General features: G+C 39.7%; 1 protein-coding gene across 2 annotated transcripts; it reads right to left on the bottom strand.

The window, feature by feature from the left end:
- Positions 1-1,559: 1,559 nt before the first annotated feature.
- Positions 1,560-21,175, bottom strand: LOC116921975 (protein kinase C, brain isozyme). Of its 2 annotated transcripts, none has more exons than XM_045173051.1 (12): positions 20,895-21,175; positions 19,804-19,835; positions 18,452-18,534; positions 12,385-12,496; positions 11,780-11,908; positions 10,470-10,623; positions 9,979-10,351; positions 9,558-9,823; positions 9,253-9,454; positions 8,141-8,329; positions 7,863-8,003; positions 1,560-4,576 (listed from the first exon to the last, which is right to left on the bottom strand). In XM_045173051.1, exons 1-12 carry the CDS (start codon positions 21,122-21,124, stop codon positions 4,424-4,426), a joined length of 2,064 nt encoding a protein of 687 aa, XP_045028986.1. In that variant the 5' UTR covers positions 21,125-21,175; the 3' UTR covers positions 1,560-4,423. The 2 variants fall into 2 exon arrangements, with proteins under 2 accessions (XP_045028986.1, XP_045028985.1); XM_045173050.1 differs by lacking the exon at positions 1,560-4,576 and adding an exon at positions 5,366-6,554.
- Between the last annotated feature and the right edge of the window lie 1,894 nt (positions 21,176-23,069).

The raw sequence follows: 23,069 nt of genomic DNA on the forward strand, positions 1-23,069 counted from the left end.
ACTCGGGCGATTCCTTTGGCTATCAGACTGCGTACCACAGGCACACGTCATGTACGTACAGAAAGATGTATACAAGCCGTGCTGGTGGGTATATACGAACATATTAACGCACGTATAGCGTATATACAAGAAGAAAAATTCGTCGCATGTTTCTTGCTTTTTAGACTATTTCCTTCATCATTTTTGGCGAATACACGACTCGTGCATAACCATCAATCGACAACTGCTTTTGTCTCTTATAGTGTATGGAAAGAACTGATGAAAAGCCCACGGCTTTTCATCATCCTACAATCTTGGATGCTTGTACTGACCTTTAAAATACGGTGAATAGCCAAAGAATAAAAGGGAAACTCGCCCAAGCAAAAGGAGAGCTAATGAGTAGCACATACAAAAGGGCAGTAAACATTCGCGTGCGTGTAAAATGTGCCCGAAATAAAACAAAGGTAATAAGCAGAAAACTTTGCGTAGGCTATATACGTTCCCAAAATGTCAAAAAATAAGACGACCTTTATTTTTCTTCATTATCTCGGTTCGTTAATGATTTGATTGTTATCTATTGCCTCGGGCTGAAAAAAAGGAGAAGTTGTGATCGATCTTTGATTTATCGTTATTACATCGAATTGCTGTGTACAGATGTGATGTGTCTGCCGACGGATGTCGCAAGAGTCGAACGAGCGGATAAATATTGCAAGAGAGCGATAAATGATGTCATGCAGCAAAAGTAGTTTCTATTCGCTTCGTCGCCAGTAGCTCTGCGGACCCGAGTTTCCGGCGGGACGGGAATTTATCTTTTAAGTGTCGGGAAAATGGGGAGAAGAGCAAATCTATGTAATCCATCTTATTCCATTGGCCCACCCATGGAAGTTGTGTAACGATAAAAGTCGCTCTTGGCTTGTCTATAAAACATTCGCAAATATAATCTTGCGACGTGTCATATGAATCTTTTCCTGGGCTATTTTCGTGTAGCGCTCCTAGTTCGAGTTATATTTAATGTGTACACATAAAACAAGGGAGAACGAGAGAAACTCTTTCTGACTTTTATGAAATTGGCAGGCGGATGCGACGAGCAAAAACGGACGAATTGTTTTTCAATCGTTTGGTCCTTTAAATGTATAAAAGAAACTATACAGAATATCATATCTGGCCCACATTTGTCTACCATCTTTGGCATTTAAAGTTCTGAGTTATGGCTATTCAAAGTAGTTTAATGGATGGAGAAACTAGAGAATTTTATTCGGAATCAGAGTTCAATTTGGGTTTGTTTTTGTATAGAAAAAGTTGGGCTTTTTAGATTGTTTGCTGAAATCTCAATACACAATATTTAGATTCAAAATCGAACGACGATGACGAGAATCAAGTTCGTTTTGATTTGGCATTTGTTGGTGATTGAACCAACACAGGGATTCGTATAAAACAGCTATAGCATTTCTACGTGGATGGTGCTAGATGTGAAATTGACTAATACAAACCGAGTGGTGCGAAGTCTTCATCTCTCCGTGATTTGCTTCGTTCATTTTTCACTTGATGTGTTTGTATATAGGAGTACATAATTCCATTTATTGACTGGCTTCTATAAATGTATTTATAGGAAGAAGAAGGGCATGGGGCAAATGTTTGAAAACAATTTGGCAGAGTATATAGGAAAAGTACCAAAATGAAAAATTAACTTTGAATACGGAGAAACGAACAAAAAAAAATTTCGAATAAGACGAAATGACACGAAACAAATCAAACACACGGTGGTTTATGATAGCGCACAAGTAGATTACAGGAGCTCAGACCTGATTTTAAATGAAAAACAAAAGAAAACCCCCCCAAAAAGAGACACTTTTCGGCCTACGTATATAATAAACACATAACCTAACCGGATATGTTGTTTGTATATCCCTTGTTTTGTTTTGTTTTTTAAATTATTATCGTATATATATATATTTTTTTTTTACTTTTTTCTTTGGCTACGAGTGGCTTTTTTGGCGACATGGTGCTCGATAAGAGAAATGAAAGAAAACAAATCATCGGTGCCTAAATCAGAAACAAACATCAACGAATGGAATGTCATGTGAGTAATGCGGGTTGGGAGATTGCATCCTATAATAAGTCCTATATGTCGACTGATGTTTCAAACACGAAGGAAATAAAAGATAAAGGAAAAAAACAAATGCAGAAAAGAAGCTATTGTCTTTCTTCCGGCATTTGACCAATGTCGGGACCCCCCCTTTTTTGTTGTTCTTTCTTCCGCAAGTGTCTGCGTATTTCCTCTTGCAAGATACAGAATGGAAACGATTTTCTCATGGCTTTGGTGAGTGGCGAACAAATAAAAGCGAGACAAACTTTTTGCGTGACATTACAGGGACGAAAACGTAATAGGAAATCAATTCTTATTGACATAAAATTTGGAAGAACAGGGCCGGTAGAAGTTATAATGGTTGTATAGTCTGGAAGGAGACGTTCTCTTTATCTAACAGACACGGAGAGATATCGAGTAATGTAAAATGAATTTGGAAGAAGAATAAAAAGAACAACCTTTGGAGTGAGAATGAAATAGCTGACACATTGATTGACAGAACCGGGATGAGAGCAACAACACCGGATGTGATCATCAATTAGTTTGGAAGGGGATGAGGAAGAAAAACAAACAACGTACAGGCAAACTACAAATGCTATATAAGAACACGTCATTCACGCAGTAATTATAGAGAGGACCAAAGAATTGATAAGCACTCCTATAGAATCGATTGAGAAAAGAAAGACACCCACCATGTTTTCGATTGAATAAGGGATGATTCAAACTGAAATTGAACAATCGAAAAATGAAATGTCAAGAAATAGGATTAAGAGTTAAAGGACTTCTGATACAAAAATCAGCAGGAAAAGAGAAACGCATCTTGCGTCGATATAAGTCCCTTTGAAAAAGAGAAAACTGGAGGAAGCGAGGCAAAACTTCGTCTTGTTAACGTATCAATCCATTATCATCATGGTCTAATACAAAATCTAAGTAGAGGTATAACAAGCGCGAGTGGTATACAGCAACAACGCAAAGAATAAACATTTCTCGGATTGCTTTTTTCTCATTTTGTTTCTGTTTTTCTTCCTTTTTGGATTGCTGTTTCCATCGCCCGGCTTTTTTAAAAAACGGTTCCAATAAAATTCGCACTCAAGTGTTTGCACAAAAACAACGGACAAGTAACAGAGAATTAGATAGGACTCGAGAAAATTAGGATAATCATTTTAAAGAGCGATACATTGTTTTGCATTTAAACAAGCCTCTAGTTTTCCTTCCAATCAGAATTGTCCCTTCTTTGAGTTCGTTGCCGCTAATTTGACTCCCTCTGTGAGTGCTGTGTGGATGAAATTGACTATACGTGACTCGATAATGATCATCAGAAATGCTGTCAAGGTTGACCCAGTTTCTTTAATCATGACGAGCATATTCATAAAATGTGTCGTTCGTTCCTTGCGCGGTTATGAAACATAAAACTTCCCCCCCCCTTCTTTTTCCGAAATAATAGGCACTTTTTTTTGGTTTTATTTTTGGGAAATATTTGGTATCTTCGGTCTTGGGGATTTTTCACAAAATGAGGGGAATTAAGAAACTGTCCCCATTATCTCTAATTCCTTGCAACCCGCTGTTGAAGAATCGATTTCAAATTAAAATGAATCTAACGTAGTATGTAGATTCCTTAAGTTCGAGCAAAGTTTTCCGTGTAGGAGGAATATTATACGAAAAAAAAAGCAGCCACTGATTCATCATCAGAAAGTGTGAAGTTGGTTCTTTGTTATTGCGGTAGATATAAGAAAAATGGATCTAGCTCCAATCAATAATGGCCTGCGAACTTTCACCATAATTGGAGTTGGCCTGAACTTTCTTGTTTCTTTATTGTGACAACCTCACGCTAATGTCAAACCTTTTCAGCCTTCGAAATCGTTTGAAGATATTCACAAAAAGAAAAAGGGGAGCCCCGCAGTCAGCGTTGACAAAAGCTGAATAAACAAACGATTCCCACGAGCAATCAACCATCCCGTTAAAGTATTCAGTAGGCCGGCCTGCTGGTTCTAGCGGAAAAGAGACTGAAAATCTACCAGAAAATAGCGGCTTATTTAAATGCAAAATTTATCACTTGACTAACTTGTATAATAAACTAGTTCATTTTTTTGTTTTTTATTTTCTTATGTTCTTTTTTTTCTTTCCTTTTTTTAAATTTCTTTTTTGTTTCAACTCGAGGAAAAATATCTGTCAATTACAGAAGTTTAATACAACAGCGGAAGGATATATCGGGAAGATGGTGTAGAGATAACGTCAATAAAGACTCGATTGTATAAAGCCGCATTCAATCGAAGTAAAAGTCAATGTCTTACTTTGTTTGTTTTTGTTTTCTTTGAATATTCCTCTCTCTGGGACAAAACCACGTTGCCGGAGATGATTTCAGACGTGTTGGACGAATTCGGGGTTGAGGAAAGAGAAGCCCAAGAATTCGTTCTGATCCAAGTTCATCATGAAGAGCTTGTCGGTGGGCGTCAGGTCCAACTTTTCGGACGTGAATTGCTTGTCAAAGTTGCTCACGTCTTTGCGGTGTTTCTGCTCGCCGTGGTGCACGTGTAATCCCGTGCCACGAACCACGTCAAAATGTTCGTCAAGGACGCCAGCCGAAATCGAGTTGGACGAGACGAGAATAAAGTCAGACAGCGGCGTAAGACACAAAAAGAAAAAAGGCGTAAGAAGAAGGTATAGAAATGAAATGAATTAGAATAAGTTTTTTTACAAACAAATCGGTGAGCCATAATAAATTTGGCATTTGTTTTTGTTTTTTTGGGGGGCAAAAATCATTGACTTTTGATTGGTGAAAAAATAAAATAAGGGGAAAATAAATAAAAATGTGCGGTGGATTTGAATAAATTAAGATTTTTTTTTTATTATTCATTTATTCTTTTAGAATATTAGAGGAAAACGGGTAAGGACCTAAAGAATGGAATTTGGTATATAATTCATTAAAAAAAAGAAAAAAATTAACAAAACAAATCATGGAAAAAATCCGAAATCCAGAAGGTAAACAAGGATAAACAATTAGCAAACCGTAAACCGGAAAAAAAAAAAAAGAAAACACCCCCAAAAGAATGGTGATACAACAACTAAATCATGCTCTGCTGAAAAGAAAACCCTATCTCTTACATATAGTTCTTTACATTCTTTTAATCACCAGGTTGTGTGTGTGTGTATAATAAAAAAGGAAAATTAACATGCAGCAAGCCAGCAGGTATTACAAACAAATCGATAATAAATCATGATGAATAATACAGGTTAGGAAAAAAAACAAAAAAACACGCAAGGCCAACAACCCATAATTCTCTATTTTTTTTTTTTTTTTTAAGGAAATAATTCTGGGGAAAAAAAAGCAGGAAAGTAATTTCAACTACTTAAAATGTTTGAAATATTTCACTATTTAAAATCACAAATTGGCACGATCGTACGTCTATAGATTAGCGCACTGTATCATCACCTTTATATAAATATATAGAAAGAGAGGCCCAATAGTATCAGCGAACGCTGCATAGAGAGACAAATTCTATCCTTATGGAACGCAAGAAAAAAAGAAAAAAGCAAGAAAAAAAGAAATGATCAGCAATTTGGGGAAAACAGAAAACAAGCACCGTGTGTCACAGGGAAGACTCTGGGAATCATTGGGAATCCCTTTTTATTATTTTCAACGTAAACCCACGTTATAGCCAGTCGGTGTATAGATCAGCCACGCATGTCGTGAATAATGGAGAAGCCGCTTATTGAAGGATCAAAAATAATAAATGGACAGAAAAGGGGCTGGACGTCATTGATTTCTATTCCCTTGTTTGTTTTTTTGTGAATTTTTTAATAGCAGAAATATATGGTAAATAACAGTTGATTCTAGTCTTGTTCCTGACATGGGACAATAACATTATCTCTATTTATATATTTCCTAATTTTAGAGAGCCAAAAGAGTTTTTTTTTTTTTTTTAAGGCAAAATATGTCGTGATTGAAACGGTGGTGTAAATTACGTAAGCGGACGGATGTAGGGGGAGGGGGATAGTATCTTTTCACACTTTCAACGCGGAGTAAAAGGGTCATTTAAAGTTAGTTGAATAATGGAAGATTGTGGAATCAACGGGTGGGTATAATCTAATTCACTTTCTCACTCCCCCTTTTTTTAATGAAAGGATTTTGAAAAAAAAAAATTATGTTTTCTTCACATCACTTCTTGTTTTTATCGAAACTGTAGACCTTGAGCGCTGATTTGAATTCTTTAGTCAGTGGGAGCGACGTGGTGGATGCGGCAGAGTTGGCAGAACGTGGGCTATTTGGGCCAGAGCGCTGGGGAGCTGACGTCGTCGACACGAGAAAGAGATGCTCAATCAAAGGCGGGTCGATGATCGGCTCGTAGTACGGGTTGACCCAATCAAACTCGGCAAAATCACCCGGGTTCAGGTGCTTGAGGATCATTAGCGCGTTGCGGTCGGGAGGCGTCAGCTCCACTTTGGCTCGCGTGAAAATCGGATCGAAGTTCTCAGCCATCCGTGGATTTTTCTAACGGCCACACACACACACACACACAATGAAAAACGTAAACAAAAAAAAAAAATAAACCGAAAAAAAAAACGTATGGCTAATGATAATGTTTTCTTTTCTTTTAAATCAAAGAACAAAAAAAAAAAAGGTCTGCGATGATTCAATTAAAACCACGTCGAGCGCCAATAACAGACAAGCTCGTGATTTCTCGCTTCATTTTCCCGTTCACCGCTACTTCTCAATCAAAGTGACATTGATGACGATGGATATGCTGGCCGTCTGCGACGGGCCTGATAGGACGCGCAGTCTTCTTTTGAGCCCTTAATCACAATGTTTGTATACAGCGCCATCAGCGTAGTCTATCGAAGCGGCGCGTGTCAAAACTTTTTTTCCTTTTGTTTCGCTCGATTGATTAAGATTCATAGTCCCGATGGCTGCCTTTCGTTAACAGACAACTGCCTTTTATTTTAAAATTTTTTTTTCAAAGCGGACGCTCCGGGTAATTAGCCTGCGCTAGAGCCGTTAATCACACACGCAAAATACGAAGAAAAGAAGATCATTTTTTTTTCTTAAATGAGGGGATTTCAATATTCGATTTTCGAACGCTAGTGGCGAAGATGGATGAGACTCGGTCACAGAGGTGACAGGAAATGAATCGGAGAGGAAGGACGTCAGTCCAATTTGAGGATGTTGGCAAAGGGGATCAATCCAATTTCGAACCAATCCCAATCGAAAACAAACGAAAAAAAAAAAAAAAAAAAATCTATTTCTTTGTCTGCTGGTTCGAATTGTACGGTCGGGAAGAGCATCTACTCAAACCGGGAAACAATAATGAGAATATTAAAAAGACGTTACGACAATGGTCGATTGCACTGCAGAGGATCATCAAAAATAGCCATCAATTTCCCTTTAGCGGAATTGAAATTTCCCGCTCGGACTGATTTGAAAATAATAATAATAATAATAAAAAAAACCTATCAATGTGTGGTATACTATTACACGAGAAAACAATAGCGAGGAGTTCGGATTTGCTAGAGCTACAATGATAGGCTGTCAATTTGCATGCTGCGGGCTACTTGCTACGTGATGTGATGCAATGCATACGGCGCAACATTCGAAAAACGGTGTAAGGATAATGATAATAAATAAAAAAAAGATAATAAATTTAAAAATGCCGTGACCAGCTTTTGGAATGTGTGATGTAAACAAAACAAAAAAAAAAGCTTTTTTTCGGGTGTGAAAATGTAAAAAAAAAAATGAAGTTTGTTGAAAAAAGCAAAATAAAAAATGAAATAGAAAAAAAAAAAAGTTTGAATATGAACGTACGATTTTAGGCTTGAAGGGTGGCTGCACTTCCCTTGACTCAATCTTGAGCCAATCGATCCGCCGGAAGAATGGATGAGTGCGGACATCTTCCTCGCCTTTGGGCGTACAGCCGAGCCGCTTCGCTGGCTGTTTGGTCAGTAACTGAAAAAAAAAAATAAAATAAAAAAAAATAAAATAAAATAGAACGAACGTGAAAAAAACGAACGTTTGCTACCCATTCTTTTACATTTCCCTTAAGTCTGAATTCAATCCCCCAAAAAAAAAAAAAAAAAACTAACTCCTTTGCAGATTTCCTTGGCTTCCTTCGAAAGCGATTTGGGATAGGAAACATTTTGATCCGTGATGGCGGCAAAAAGTTCTTCTTCATCCTCTCCATCGAACGGCGGCTGACCGACGAGCATCTCGTAGAGCAGGACACCGTAGGCCCACCAGTCCACACTGCGACCGTACGGCTGGTACAAGATGATCTGTGTGTGTACCCATCGTTCACGACAGAAACAAAAACACAAGAAGAGAGACAGAAATAAATCAAGGCACATGTACATTTAAGATGGCCCAACTGCCTTGCCAGTCTACACAGGGCCGTCGGCCGGATTTTTTATTCTTAGAGAGAGAGAGAGAGACAACACTAATCCGAGGACTATATAGGAGATATCCGTTCTACCACACACACGCCAAAGACGTTGGAAACAAGAAAGAAAGAAAAAGGGTTGCATTTATTTATTGCCCATCTTCGGAAAAGCTCTGAACCGAGAGGATATAAAGAGGACCGACTATAAGAGAGAGTGCTGGGCGATTATAGAACAAAAGCTTACACAAGCGCCCACTACTAAAAGTAGGAGATTGACACACACACGTACACGCGCGCACCCAAATGCGATTCGCGCACTCTTGTGTCTAAGGATGAGGCGAATGACCGGATGGCTAAAATTATCACGCAACAAAAGAGGATAGCCTACCCCTCTCCGTTCAAAGTTAAGGCAATCGATCGCTCTCAATGACGTTTACGAGAAAGATATCGTTTCCTAGTATTAAATATGAGTGTGGGGGGGGAGGACTATTTTAATCTTCTAGAAAAAAGAAAGAAAAATTCGTTCAAAGCACACGACATTATAAGAGCCCCCCTTGCCTCAGGAAAAAAACAAACAAACAACCGGTGATATCAACTACAGCCATTAATTCATGTGGTTTCGTATGGGCTCGGTTGGACGCAGCTGCTTTTTTTTTGTTGTATGCATGAAAAGGGATATAGGGCGAGTCTCTAATTAGAACTAGCGATAGTACTGCACTGAACATATCAGTCCGAGCAAACCCGGATTTAAAAAAAAAAATATTTTCAAATTCAGTTTTTTGTGTGCAAAAGATAAAGAAAGTGGGACATGAAACAAACCTCCGGGGCGATGTAATCTGGTGTTCCGCAGAATGTTTTCGTCACTTTTTCGCCGTCGATGCCTTCCTTGCACATGCCGAAATCAGCGATTTTGATGTGTCCGTCCTGGTCGAGTAGAATGTTATCCAACTTCAAATCACGGTAGATAATGCCCCGGCTGTGCAGGAAAAACAGTCCGACGGCAATCTCGGCCGCGTAGAACCTATAGACGCGTCATTAACATCAAAGTGCATTTGTTTTTCTTGATTGTGTTTGTTTTCGTTTGCAAAAAAAAGACACGAAAAGAATTTGAATAAAAGACGTACACGGCGACGGGCTCCTTGAACTTGCCGCATTGCTGAATCTGGAACATGAGGTCGCCACCGTTGACGTACTCCATGACAAAGTAGAGACGGTCCATCGTTTGGAAGCAGGAATGCAGCTGGACGAGGAAGGGCGGCTTGCTGGCCAAGGCCAGCACATGTTTCTCGACCAGGGTGCATTCAACATCGTCGTCCTGGATAATGATATCCTTCTTGAGGATTTTGATGGCGTACAGCTCGTCGGTGCCTTTCCGCTCGGCCAGCATCACCTTAAAAAAAAAAAGGACAATCGATCCAATTATCGGTGCAGACATGAAAAAGAAAAGAAAGATAAACATGAAAAGATTGGCTTCATTATTTTGCCACCGCTCGAGTGCATTTTCGAAACGTCATCCACGTGTGTGTGTGTGTGCGCGCGTCTCACCTTGCCGAAACTGCCTTTGCCCAGCACCATGAGGAAATTGAAATCAGTGGCACGGATTATGTCCTTGCGGCTCATGTTGTGCGGAATTTCCGTCTCGAATCGCGACGGCTCTTTGGGTTTGGCCACGCTGATGATGGACGCTTTTTGGCGGATCTGTTTGCGGAAGACTTCGGTGTCGATGCCGTCGCTGACGGGCACGTTGTAGAACTCGCCCTCCTCTTCAGAGAGCAATTTGAACCAGCCCTCCACCGGCGATTTGATGATCTCCGAGATGCCGAACGACAGCGAGCCCATGAAATCGTTACCCGAAAGCCGATCCCAATCCCAAACTTCCACTAAGATGCGTCGATCCTTGTCCTCGGCTTTCAAATCACTTTTTTTTTTTTATTTCATTGTTTGTTTGTTTGTTTTTGTTCAAGCGAAAAAAAAGAAGAAAAAATGCGAAATTAAAAATAGCGAGAGATAATATAATAAAAATATAGGGAAATTACAATGTCAGCGTTTCGTTCCACTCCGGATTGAGAGACGCTTTGATGGTCTTGGTCTTCATTTTGACATTGTCCGTGTCGGGAATGAGTCGCGCTTTGACGAACGGATCAGACAGACCGTTGGGATCCATCGGCATCAAATTCTTACCCTGGCGGACTAAACGTGTGCATACAAAATTCAATTCAATATTTTGTTCGTGCGATCCGAAATTCACTCGAGGTCAACACATGTACATATTTTTGTTGTGTGGAAAGAGACGTTAACAAAAATATCGCCACTTCATCATTGATTTTCTTTTTTTAAAACTAGAAATATAAAAAAAGGAAAAGAGCGTGAGTCAGACTGCACTGCACGACCTGCAGCCAATATTGGGTTTGCGCAGTTTGCCTATTTTAAGAACAACCCGGAAATCAAGTTTAGAACAAAAGTCTTAAAAAAAAAAAAAAGAAAAGAGAACGAAACATGTTTGATTTAGACACACACACACAAAATAAAATAAAGGTATTTCAATCCAATTAGCAAGAGTCACGAACGTCAAGCTTCTGCTCAATCCCCCAGCCCCCAACAAAAAAAAACAAAAAAAAAAAAAGAGAAAGAAAGGGAGGGGGGGGATTTTTAGAATATTTGATGTTTTTATCAAACTTCCCATGGCCGTCTCTGAAAAAGAACAGCATGCCACAGGGGATAGAATCGCCCCCGTCTGAATGTTACAAATATATCTGAAAGATCGATACTTTGATGTTAACAAGGTTACGTACATCCGCTGCGTACGAGATCAAGAGAAACGCGCAAAACATTTTCTTGAATAACCTCCCCCCCCCACAAAAAAAAAAAAAGAATTATAATATTCGTTTTGCGCATTGAAACAGTTGGCAGAATTGCAAACTTGTTTAAAATAAAATAAAAATTTTCCAGTTACGATGGTGTTCGTGTATTTCGCAACTAGTTGCCCCCCCACCTTAATTGGAAGGAACGTCGCGGCGGCTGTGCCGCTTCCCATATCAACACGGCTTTCATCGATCCATCGCCGTCGGCACGCGAAACTGTTTTCCACCATTTTCTTTGTGTGTGTGTGTGCGTCCTGCTTACCTTTCTTATTTAACAAAAAAAAAAAAAAGAACCTACACTAAGCACATATCGAATTGTTTGCTGTCGCTTCAGCTCCCATTAAAAACATGTTCCCAGCGTGTGTGTAATGGCCGTTATTTTTTGCGGAATCCAATAAAAGGATCTCACGAAATGGCGAAGCAATAAAAGAAAAAAAAAAATCCAAATTGTTCTTTTACAACTCCCCGGAAGAAGAGAGTCTTACCTTCGAGGATGAGCTTGTCACGCGTGCAGGAGATCTTGATTTCGATCCGTCCGCGTCTTTCCGTGTGGTCGCAGCCGCACAAATGGGGCACGCTCTCGGTGCACCGCTTGTGCACGTTCATATCACACGCTGCCGGTCGGCCAATCAAATCACGAATTCCACGTCATCATCATCAAAAAAAGATAAATAAAAAAAAAAATAAATAATACAATTTAGTTCAGAATAAATTAAAAAAAAACATTTACATCCGTTAAATCATTGTGATATGCTTGAAGGAATTACAATAATTTCCTTTTGAACGCTTAACGACCAAGACCAACTCGAAGAGCTTCACGTTAGTCCCCATTTCTAATTCAAATAAAAACGAAGCCGACACGCACAAATACGTTAGAGACGGCCGATCAATGTCTTTTTTCCGGCCGCAGAGTGGGGAGGGGGGGGGGGCAGTGACGCAAACCCCGATTGATGGTGTTTTCCCTTTAGCTGCGACGTGCCATTACCCACGGCACATCGTCGTATAGCGTGTAGTGTATGTATATAAATGGGAGCTAGTCTTTCTTGTCTGTACATTAGATCTATATATTATATGTGTGATGTCGTCTTACCTTCACATTTCATGCCCTGATGGATGACACCGTAGAGCAGCGAGCCGCAGTGGTCGCAAAATGTTGGGCTGCTGTACGTGTACGGCTTGAATTTATGTGTCGTCCGGGAATCCTATTCAATAAAAGGGAAATAAATCAGCCATCTTTTTATGCTATTATTCTCTTTGAGATTGGTGCACTTTTTTTTTTTTTTTTATTCAGTCGCCATATTTTTGAAATAGGCGTAAGACGCATTTCTCAACATTTTGTTTTTGTGCTTATCTCGGCAAAAGGCACGTGCCTCCCGTCCCGAAAAAAAAAAAAAATACAAATACAAAACAAAACATCAGAGTCAAGAAAAACAACAGTTCAGCCATAACAAACAAACGCATCTATTTCTTCCTTCCTGTGTCCGGCCCTTTTATTTTTTAACTCCCCTCATTTTCTCTCTCTCTCTCTGTGTGTCTCTTTTCTTTTCCTCGTCATTTTGAGAAATGTCTCAGCTCTTAAAAACAGAATTCCAAAGCACAAAGTAACTCACCATCAATCCCTTGTTACAGTCCTCGCATAAACATAAGTTACCTCTCATTTCCTGATAAGCCCTATCTCTAAAAGAATATGATTTCGCGGAAGATGGTACTCATCCTCTCAGAATGAGTTAAGGGTAGATTAGACCTACACAAAGCACGCCCCTCTTCATACATTCGCAATCTCTTTCACTTCATATTATGTATCCTATGTAAGAGGGTCCTAACGATGGACGACAAGGGTCCTCCCCTCCGTTAGTTATATATATATATAAGCCAGCTGCGTCCAGGGTCCTGGGTCACCCCCACTCCCCCCCTTTTTTTTTTTTTACTTGTTTACGACCTGTCCGTCTCTTCACGGTCACGCTCCGGCATCACTAAATTGGATGTGTACGTATTAGACGTCTACACGCCCAAGTGTGTAAGCGTGTTTGGCTGACTTTTCTCATTTTCGTGGTCGACACAAAAGCGGGAAAAACGAATCAGTTTCGTGATTAGCGCATTCAACAGACTGAAAGAGCGACTCTTTTTTTCTAATTGGCTTTTTTTTTTATCAACTGCTGATATACATTATATATAGAACGTATTGAATACCCAGAAAAACCTACGCGTGTGTAGTTGTCACGATGAATTGCTGAACTGATTCGCTTTTTCCAATCAGCTGATCACAAGAAAGTTTCGTATCTTTTTTTAAATGAAAAGATAAGCCACTTTATTACATGTTTTTCTTTTCTTTTCTTCTCGCTATCAAACGCACGATATTTCCCTGTTGAATAGAAAAGTGTGAGCCGATCGTTTTGAGAAACGAATGAAAAAAAAAAAGAAAACGCACAAACATGTGGCAAAAAATAGGGGATCGGAGATGGCATTTGACGCAATATGCAGCCACGTTATATTGCATGCGCCGGTTAGCTATATAACGCAACATGCTTTTGACTCGAATGGTATATAAGAGAGAAAAAGCTTCATGTACGAGTTTCCTTCATTTTCTTTTGCATGTTGCAGTGGGGAGAAATAAAACATGCACGCCAATAAAGACCTTTAGCTTTTTTTTCCTTTCTGTTATTGCCATAGCGAAGTGAGTTGAATATTAAATATGGGCGGACTAGATATAATAGACAGCGGGCTTTCTTTTATTTCAACCATTTCGTGAAAACGTAAAAACACACACACACACACACACACACACCAAGGAATATACAACTCATTTAAATTGCAAGTGTTTCTCTTTTTTTTAAAGGTGTGTCACGAAAAAAAAAATATATTCTTTTTAAAAAGCGGAATCATTTCAATTGGCGGGAAAACCGCAAGTGAAAACAGTAGCGGTCATTTAAAAAAGCTGAACTCATTTCTACAGAAAAAAAAAAAAAACTCTTTTTCAAAGAGAAAAGAAATGTTCCAATACGATTTTAATTAACAAACGAGAAATTGTATGAAAACATCATCAACAATACGAGTTGTACGCTTGAAATGGCACGGTACGCATCGCAATGACCGCAAAACATTTCGACCACGGCCAAGTGGTGAAACGCGGCGCTAACATAAACCAATGTGGGAGTCGTACAGACCAATAAAACACGCAACACACACACACACACACACACAAAAAGGTAATTTAGATTACTAAACTTGTGTTCCCAATCGATTTTTGGTAGCTATAATTCTGAGCAGACACTTGTAGCGGTCAAGTACTATAAAACACAAACTTTAAAACAAAAATGATGTGTATATATATATAAGGACAATTGGGGTATTTTATGTTTTGTTTTTCCTTTTTACTGGGGCAAAACTTGATATGTGGATCAAGTCCACGACATCAATTCGCCACGCAGTCGCAATTGATTGTTGTGATGATTAAAAAGAGAGACACGCAAAGAGCCGTTCCCCACTGATACGCAAGCGCAATAACTCGTTCAAAAGAAGGAAGCTTTTTTTTTGGGGGGTTTGTCTTGCACAATCAAGAATATTAAAAATGTTTCGTTCCAGTCATAAACAAATGGGGAAGGTCGTTCTCAATAACCATCTGGGCTAAATGTTTATGTTAACGACTGCAATGAGATCCACGCTACCGTATTGATTAGCAAGTCGATATCGTGATATTGTTCATCGATCGCAGCGACATTCGTCCGAGTCCTTTTTAACAGATGCAGCGAAACATAAGCCTCCTCCAACATCTCCCCCATTTAAAGACCAAAGAATATGAAGGGGGGTACATAAAAAAAAAACAAAAAACAAGATGATTCGTGAAAGTAGGTTGTTTCTCAGTGTCGTTGGTTGGTAACCGTGAGAATTGGACAAGCCCTTTCGAAATATAAGAAAAATAAAAGACCTCCACTAGGTACGAAAAAAAAAAAAAAAAACGTTCACAAAGTTAGATCGTATACGTACGTACATAGCTGAAAACTTTCTAAAATATCTAAATTGGAACGCACACGTACACGAAAATGGAAAGAAATGATCGGCGGTAATATTGTACCTTGAAAACAAATGCAAAAAGAACAGGTCCAACAACGGACAATTTATAGAACGATTGCTTTGATAAAGTGCTGAACGTGTATAAGAAACCTTGAGGAAATGTTTGCATGTCCTTCCTAGTTGTAATCAAACAAGAAACGAGTCCATTTGACGTAGAAAAAGCAAAACAAAAACCTGCTCCTCAAACTGAGGAAAATCCCCCTGATCATCAGTCTTCGTGCAGCATAATGTCAATCAAATTGGATTCATTTCTATTCACCTTTTTGTTTTGGCTGAATTTCCAGACGCCCAAAATTAATTCAAATGCAAAAGTTTGAACGCATTTCGTACTGTGATTTGTTTTTGCATACATTAACCTTTCGCGTCGCACACATTTACGTTGACGGTCTGCTGGCGTCACCATCGGTTATTGATCTTGGGTCCCTCTGTCCCAACTGTCGCCGCTTAACTATTCCATTTTATTGAAACGTTTTCAACAGCAACGACATTTTCCCGCCGAGCGTCGTGACACTGATGACGCAGGTGTTACTATTGCCGGACGATATAAAGAGCTTTTCTCTTCCTTAAAAAAAAAAAAAAGAAAAAGCTCGAACCCAAAGAGCAAAAAAAAAACAGCATGTGAAATGACTTTGATGGATGATAAAGAAACAAATGCCAACCGATTTTGGCCATTTTTCTTTGCTTTTTCAAAAATGTTCCTAGTTTGACGTCATAGTTTTCTCTCTGATTTCGCCTACGCCGGTTGTGTAACGCATCGAGAAACGAGCGCTGGAGGTGGTCTGCCAGCAGGTGTCTATTGGCACGTGGCAAATCACTACACACAAAACAAAAAAAAGAAATGTCACCCATTTTCTTCCTCATCTCAACGTAATCGCATCCATTTTCTCCTGTACTCTTAACGCGTTTATAGCACACAGGTATACCAATTACGTTGCTAATCTCGGGACGCCATCATTTTGAACACGATCGATAATCCAGCCATTCTTCCTCCCCTACATGAAATACACATTTTTTTACATTTGCATCTTTCAATAGGGGAACGAACCGCAATTGAACAGCAGACGAGCGCATAATACCTGCGGCGGATCCTATATACCAACCTTCTGCGGTTGCCTATCTTTTAATTGATTTATGTAGGGGGTTGGCAGAGAGAAACAAAAAAACAAAAAAAAATGTCCGTTATTTAGACGAAACGCAAAGAATCCATACGACAGATGACGTACGTCAAAAATTTTCTAGCAGCGATGTTGCCACGCCCCAGTTATAGTAATCCGCATACAACGGTAACTATTATCACTTTGCGACACACACGCACGGCATTATCCTGGCCAGAAGCCACGCAGGGCTGCTGTTTCCAACGAGATACGTTCACACACACACACACACACACACACACACACACAAACAAAAAGAAACGATAGTGTAGCGCAAGGTTAAAAAAAAAATCGTCAGGAAACGGTGTATAGTCGAACATAATATGACGTGCACGACAGCGCCAATTGTGTAATGTTGAGCACATGGCTTAATGGGCGTGTCTACCAATAATAACAAAAGGCATGTAAAGAGAAAGAAATATGGCGCGGCGCTATATGTTCTCGATTACAAACTGCCGTGTTATGTCGACAAACACACAAGCGGACGAACGGAACAAGAAATGGAACACGGATTGAATGACTCTGTACGCGTCGAAAACAATAGGACGCCATTATTTTCCAACAGAAGACACACACACACACACAAAAAAAATAGGAAACAGAACAAATTGGAAGCCGAGGAAAACAAAGATGTTTGATATTTCTTTCCCGTTATGATTCACAGACAAGACCATCACACCTTGCCCATCTTTTGTCCACTTCCTACGCTGGACAGGGTATAGGAAGTGGCACAAATGCGCAAGCGCTCGGACTTTGCAACGTCGGTTTTCAATGTCCTTTTTTCTTCTTTTCTTTTCTGTCCTTCTCAAAATTCGATTCGCTTTATAGCTAAAAGCTCGTTTGGAAAAAGAGGACAGGTTCAAAGAAAGGGGATTCCCCGTCGCTAGGTCCCGGTAAACAAAAGGCAATTAGACCGTGGGTACCGATCGGAAAAAAAAAGAGTGGACAAAATAAAAATAAATACTTGATGGCCTTAGACATAGAGAGCAATGCAGAACGAATGGTAGGACGTAATAAATGCGATGAAGCCCAAATGGGGTAAAGAACACACACAGTCCCTATTTTTATATTTTGCTATTATTTTCCGTTGTTCTCCTATAGAGCAATCAGTCAACAGGCAGCAGCCATTTTTGACAGCTTGACGTCGGTCCAGGATCAATAGATTTCATGCAGAACACAAGCACCGGGAGTAGGCATTGAAAACTTTGTTTTTTTTTTTCTTCAACCCTGACATCGCTCACAAAATTCCATTTTTTGTGTGTGAATAACTAATCACCTTGATTTCTATTTTTTTTTCTCCACACTACTAGGCCATTAAAAAAATGATGCAAATTTAATAAGCGACAACCCCCAACTGTAATAACGTTTTTTTCTTCTTCTTGGTCTTCCTATTTCCATGTTTATTACAGGGGGATTTATTGAATTAAGTTTTCAATTGCCTTACCCGTTGTCCCGTTTTCTTTCTTTTAGTACCACACAAGCGACAAACGTTTAGCCAATATCAGACAGGGAAATTGGCATGTTGTATGCAAATGAGCCAATATAACGAAAGCCCTCGTAAATCACTAGAAAAACCTTCAAAATGATTGCAGAATTTCGGCGCTTAAAAGAATTAAGCCATCCATAGACAAAGTCCTTTCTCCCGCACGCCAATCGTCCCCTCCTTTTTGTCTGTGTGTTAGCAGTCTACTATATAAGACGATGGGCGAATGTCCGCAAGAAAAGGGCCCCAACGTTCGACGTAATCAAAGCGCTCTGTTTACAAATATCGACCGCTGCTGTGGCGAGGAAACACAGAGAGAGACGGCCAACGCAAGCTCTAAAACATCCTTCCTTTGTTCCGACAGCTTCCTTCCTATTTACCCCCTTCCTTAAGCAACATGTTTCTCGGCGGAAAAAGAAAAATTGACACGAAAAAATGGATTGACTTACTTCGCATTCGACGCCTTTCGTGACGCCTGGGCAGGTAAAAGAGACGTACTCGTGGCATCGTTTGTGAACGACGAAGCTGCAAACTGCAAACAGAAAATAGTCTGTTAGTTTTGACATGTTTCTAGACGAGCAAGACGAAAAACACGAGGAAAAATGAAAATTGCATTCTCGTTTACGGGGAATTCAGCGGTCGATGCTTGTTGATTTCCCTCTAGCGACGTTGCCGCCGTGCACGCACAATAAGCATTCGATGGAAGTAGATAGAAAGCTACCAAGGTAAGACGCACTAGCAGTTGAGGTTGTACTAGTCACGTGTAAAAAGGTATATAGAGGATAAAAAGAAAAACGAGGCCATTTTTAGACGAACAAGATTGTGCTGCAGCTTGAACGCGACAGCCTCGCCGTACCAACATAGAAGAGAAAAAAGAAAGAACTTTTAACTAGAAAAGAAATGAAAAGAGTTGCCGTGCAGAAGAAGAAGAAGAAAAAAAAAAGTACCGGGAAAGGATCCAATCTAAACAAATCCATGTACGTAGAGCAATGCCTCTTTCCAATTCCCGTTCTAACTTTTGCCCTCGTCCTTCTTTCTTTTTTTTTTTGCAGATTACTTTACTCTAATTGCAAGTGCTTCTATGACGATTCTTAAATGTCTAGGGCATTTATGTCTTGCTTTTTGTAAAGAAATATTATGTCCGTCATTTCCTTCTTGTCTTTGATTTTGATTTATAGACGAGGGACTTCCATGTTAAGTGATTGAAACTGACGACAGTGGAAAAATATGTTTCCCTATGGCAATATCAGTAAATTGGCGAGTGACACAATTGCAACATTCAATCTTGCTACTACGTTATCCTTATGCAACTGTGAAAGGGCCAGTAGGACAAGCGAACAGAGCGCAAAAAGAAATAAGAAAATGTGACTTGTAAAAATAAAATAAAATAAAAAGACGATAGCCCAACCGCTCTATCGATTTCTGTTAGGAACCCTCTTCAATCTTGGGCACGAGGATGTTAAACCAGAAAGAAAAAAAAAATTTTTTTAAAGAAAAAGGCAAATAGCTGGACACAGGCAAATGCAGCAGCCATACAAACATCAAAAAGAAGAAAAGCGAAGAGGATCCAACCCAGGAAGTCAACGAATTCCTCTAGGGTCTTTACCTCTTTTCTCTACGAATATATGCAAACACAACTGGGCATATTGACGCATACAATGCTGTCATATTTATAGAGCAGATCCGACTAAGTTTCTTAATCGTCATTGCCTTCCGGGACAAACTACCGTCTTCCCTTCATCGTCACAAAAAATACAACAAAAAGAACATGAAAAGATAATAGCAAAGTGGTCAAACTTACTGTGACATTGATAGCCTTGCTTGCCGAATCCCCTGCAAAATAAAGAAATAATGGATCAGATATCGTGACGACAGCAGGCCATGAGAAAGTAAAGGTAACAACACAGTACGTCCCATTGTTTTTGTTGTCTGCTAATGACAGCAAAAAATATTACAATATTAGGTAAAAAAAGAAATGAAAGTTGCGTGACCAGTTTCGGTACAAACGCCTCAAGCGCCAAGCACTAAATCATCTCTTCTTGTGTGCACATTTTGTTTTACTGTAATTTTTCAAAAAATCTTCCAACCCTAAGGCCACATACGTCACAGACGTCTGAACTCTTTCAACTTTTTTTTTCCTTTTCGTTTGGCGTAACGTGACTAACAGGATTGCGAGTGTTGACAGATAAAAGGAAAAAGAAGTTCAAAATCCTTCCTTCCACCCCCCACCCCCCAATATTAACTGTGGGGCCTATGGGTCAGACTACCTTTGACCGTGTATGCATCACTTTTACGTTATCTCTCTCCATCACTGTCGTTGTTTGAATAACGAAAAATATTCTGTTGGCCCAATGAGATAGACACACACGATAGAAAATTACCTTCTCGATCGAAAAAAAAGAGTGAAACTAACAGGAAAGAAAAACAAAATCAATGGAATTTCCACACAAAAAGATAACGTACAAAGTTGACAGAACGATTTTTCATTTCGCTTTTTTTGTGTTGAAATTCCTCTTTCAGACAGGTGTGTACATTTTTTTCCGTTCATTTTTGTGCTCCTCCTCTTTGTCGTAAAAAAATGTGCCAACATTTCCAACACCTTCCCGACCTACGTTGTAGTAGGTCGTACTAGCTCGTTACGTGCCCGAAACTTGTGTTTACGTGTTGCCAATGAAAATTCCCTTTGGCATTTCTTTGACTTTCTTTGTTTTCGACAGAAAAGAGGCAAACTGCTGAACACGAGATAAACAAAAGAACTATTTTTTGGACTACAACGACCCAAGTCATTTCATGTGGTAAATCCCGAAAGAGATAAACAGAGAAAATGTTGGAGAGACGAGTCAAAGAGAGAGGAGATTAAGACAGAAAAAAAGGGACGACTCAACTACTGACCAGATGAAATCCTTGCAGTGACTGCAGAATGTCGGCTGCTTGAAGAAGCGCGGAATGAACTTGTGATCCTTGACGATGTAAATATTCTTTTTCTTGAGGGCTCCTTTACGTCCACGCTGTTTCATGCCAAAAACAGTGTTCAAATCGCCCGTGCCCGGACCTTCGGACGAATCTGGATTGTGATTGCCATGGCCACTGCCGCCACCGTTCGTTTCTTTTTCGTCCGCCATCTTTGACTGACACACTGCCGACTCGACTCGACACCAGCGACTGTCCGCAGATAGTCGCCGCTCCCTCGTACACAATCTCTCCATTTTCCCCTCCCACTTTTTCACTTGCCTTTTGGCGCTTTTGGGACGGGAGGCGAAACGCGCACGACAGATGCCTGCATGTACTTCGTTCATCTACCGCTAGATGTCGAAATGCATATGGTGAAATCGTGTGCCTCATGGCGAAATCGAATGGAGCGAATTAAAAAAACGCGAATTCTTCCTTCTTTTTGTTATGTGACGAGCGTTTTTTCACGACGAAATCAATCTCAACAAGCGTGGTATCCGGAAAACCTGCACATATTGTACGTGGGGTAAACCCAGGACGAGAGAAAAAGTTAATTATACGTGTTGGCACATTTCAACGGCTTATCGACAAGCACATGGATGGCACCTAAAATGTGAGTAATTATTTCCCTTAGAGTCGCGTGGCTCGTTATCAACTCTGACTTTCCTTTTTTTATTTTCTCTCCCACTTCATTTCTTAATGTTCCTCTTCTTGTTGAGTGATTTATACATTTCTGAAGGGCAGTACAGTTCAGTGTAATATGGAAACTGGATCAGTTGCTGCCATGTGACCTTCCAAAAATTAACAAGTCTTGAAACCACTATCCCTGTTTCTGTCCAAAACTAAAAACGAGGCCACGTAATTTCAATCTTTATTTTCAGAAAAGGCTTATGAGAAGTTCCAGTCACATTGGCATTCAGTCACATATGTACATTCAGTTACAGAAAAATGGTTTCCCTTTTGTTTTCTGTTCCCTACCTGGCACATTTTTCTTCAACTGAATGCACGTAGTTACACAATAATCAAGCTGTAGATACTACGTAGCCCGTACAATTTGTTACCTGACTCGATCAGTTGTTATGACAATGTCATAACGTTGACGTTCTTACTGAGGCAAATAATAACAACGACTCCCTATCATTTCCACAAAGTATTACGACATATCATGGGGAATCATATCGATTTTTTTTTGTTTAGCTTGACTTATATTTCATTTAGTCCCCCCTCCCAAAAACGGATGGGTACACCTAACTAAGGTTACAGGCATTCCCAGGCCCATTGCGTTATCATTAAAACTCCCACCGATTTTGCACAGCCATTTTTTTTTTCAGACTTACATATATTGCCGACCGTAAGAGTAGCAAAATTGAGCTAGCACAGACATGAGTGGGAAAGAAGTAGCACTTTGCAGGACTCGCGGGATGGACGCGCTTCACAGCCCCGTGCTGGAGAAGCCGAAAAAAAAAAATAATAAAAAGATCAGCCCTCCTCCATTGCTTATGTTATTCTCTCTGTGAATACATTCCCCCTTAAGTTGTACACATATACCGGCACCTATTCGGACGTTAGGCCCGTCTCGTATTCTAACAATATCCGTTGCTATGCTGTTGGCGTAGACGTCATATAGGGTCTGTCGGGTGGAAGGTCCGACAACAAACAACGTCTATCACGTCGACGTTAAAGTATATCCATTGCACAGTCCCAAAGGGAGACACCGACGAATGATATTCATTGTTTTCGACTGCCTGTGGTTCTTATATTTCTATAACAAAAACTGAGTCGGACAGCCGAAACGTGCCAATAAAAAGGTTGATGGAAACCATAAAGAATGGTGATGAAGAAACCATCAACTTGTGCCCATTTTTCTGTTTCTTTCCTAGTTTTCCGCATAACTGAAAAAACGCCATTATTTTAAACTAAAGATCTCCGGAAGCAATCGCCGTGTCGTTTGCATAGAATTTTTTATATTTTTTATTCGGATTATTATAGCGAGATATAAAAAACAGCCTATATTTGATAAATGATATGCGATCCTGCCTGCCTTGAATATGCCAATAGTACAACATCTTCAAAAGTCAAAGAGACACCAGGTCGTGAGAGATACTCTTTTACGCTTGC

Source organism: Daphnia magna, linkage group LG4, assembly GCF_020631705.1.
Source record: "Daphnia magna isolate NIES linkage group LG4, ASM2063170v1.1, whole genome shotgun sequence".
Classification (NCBI taxonomy): domain Eukaryota; kingdom Metazoa; phylum Arthropoda; class Branchiopoda; order Diplostraca; family Daphniidae; genus Daphnia; species Daphnia magna.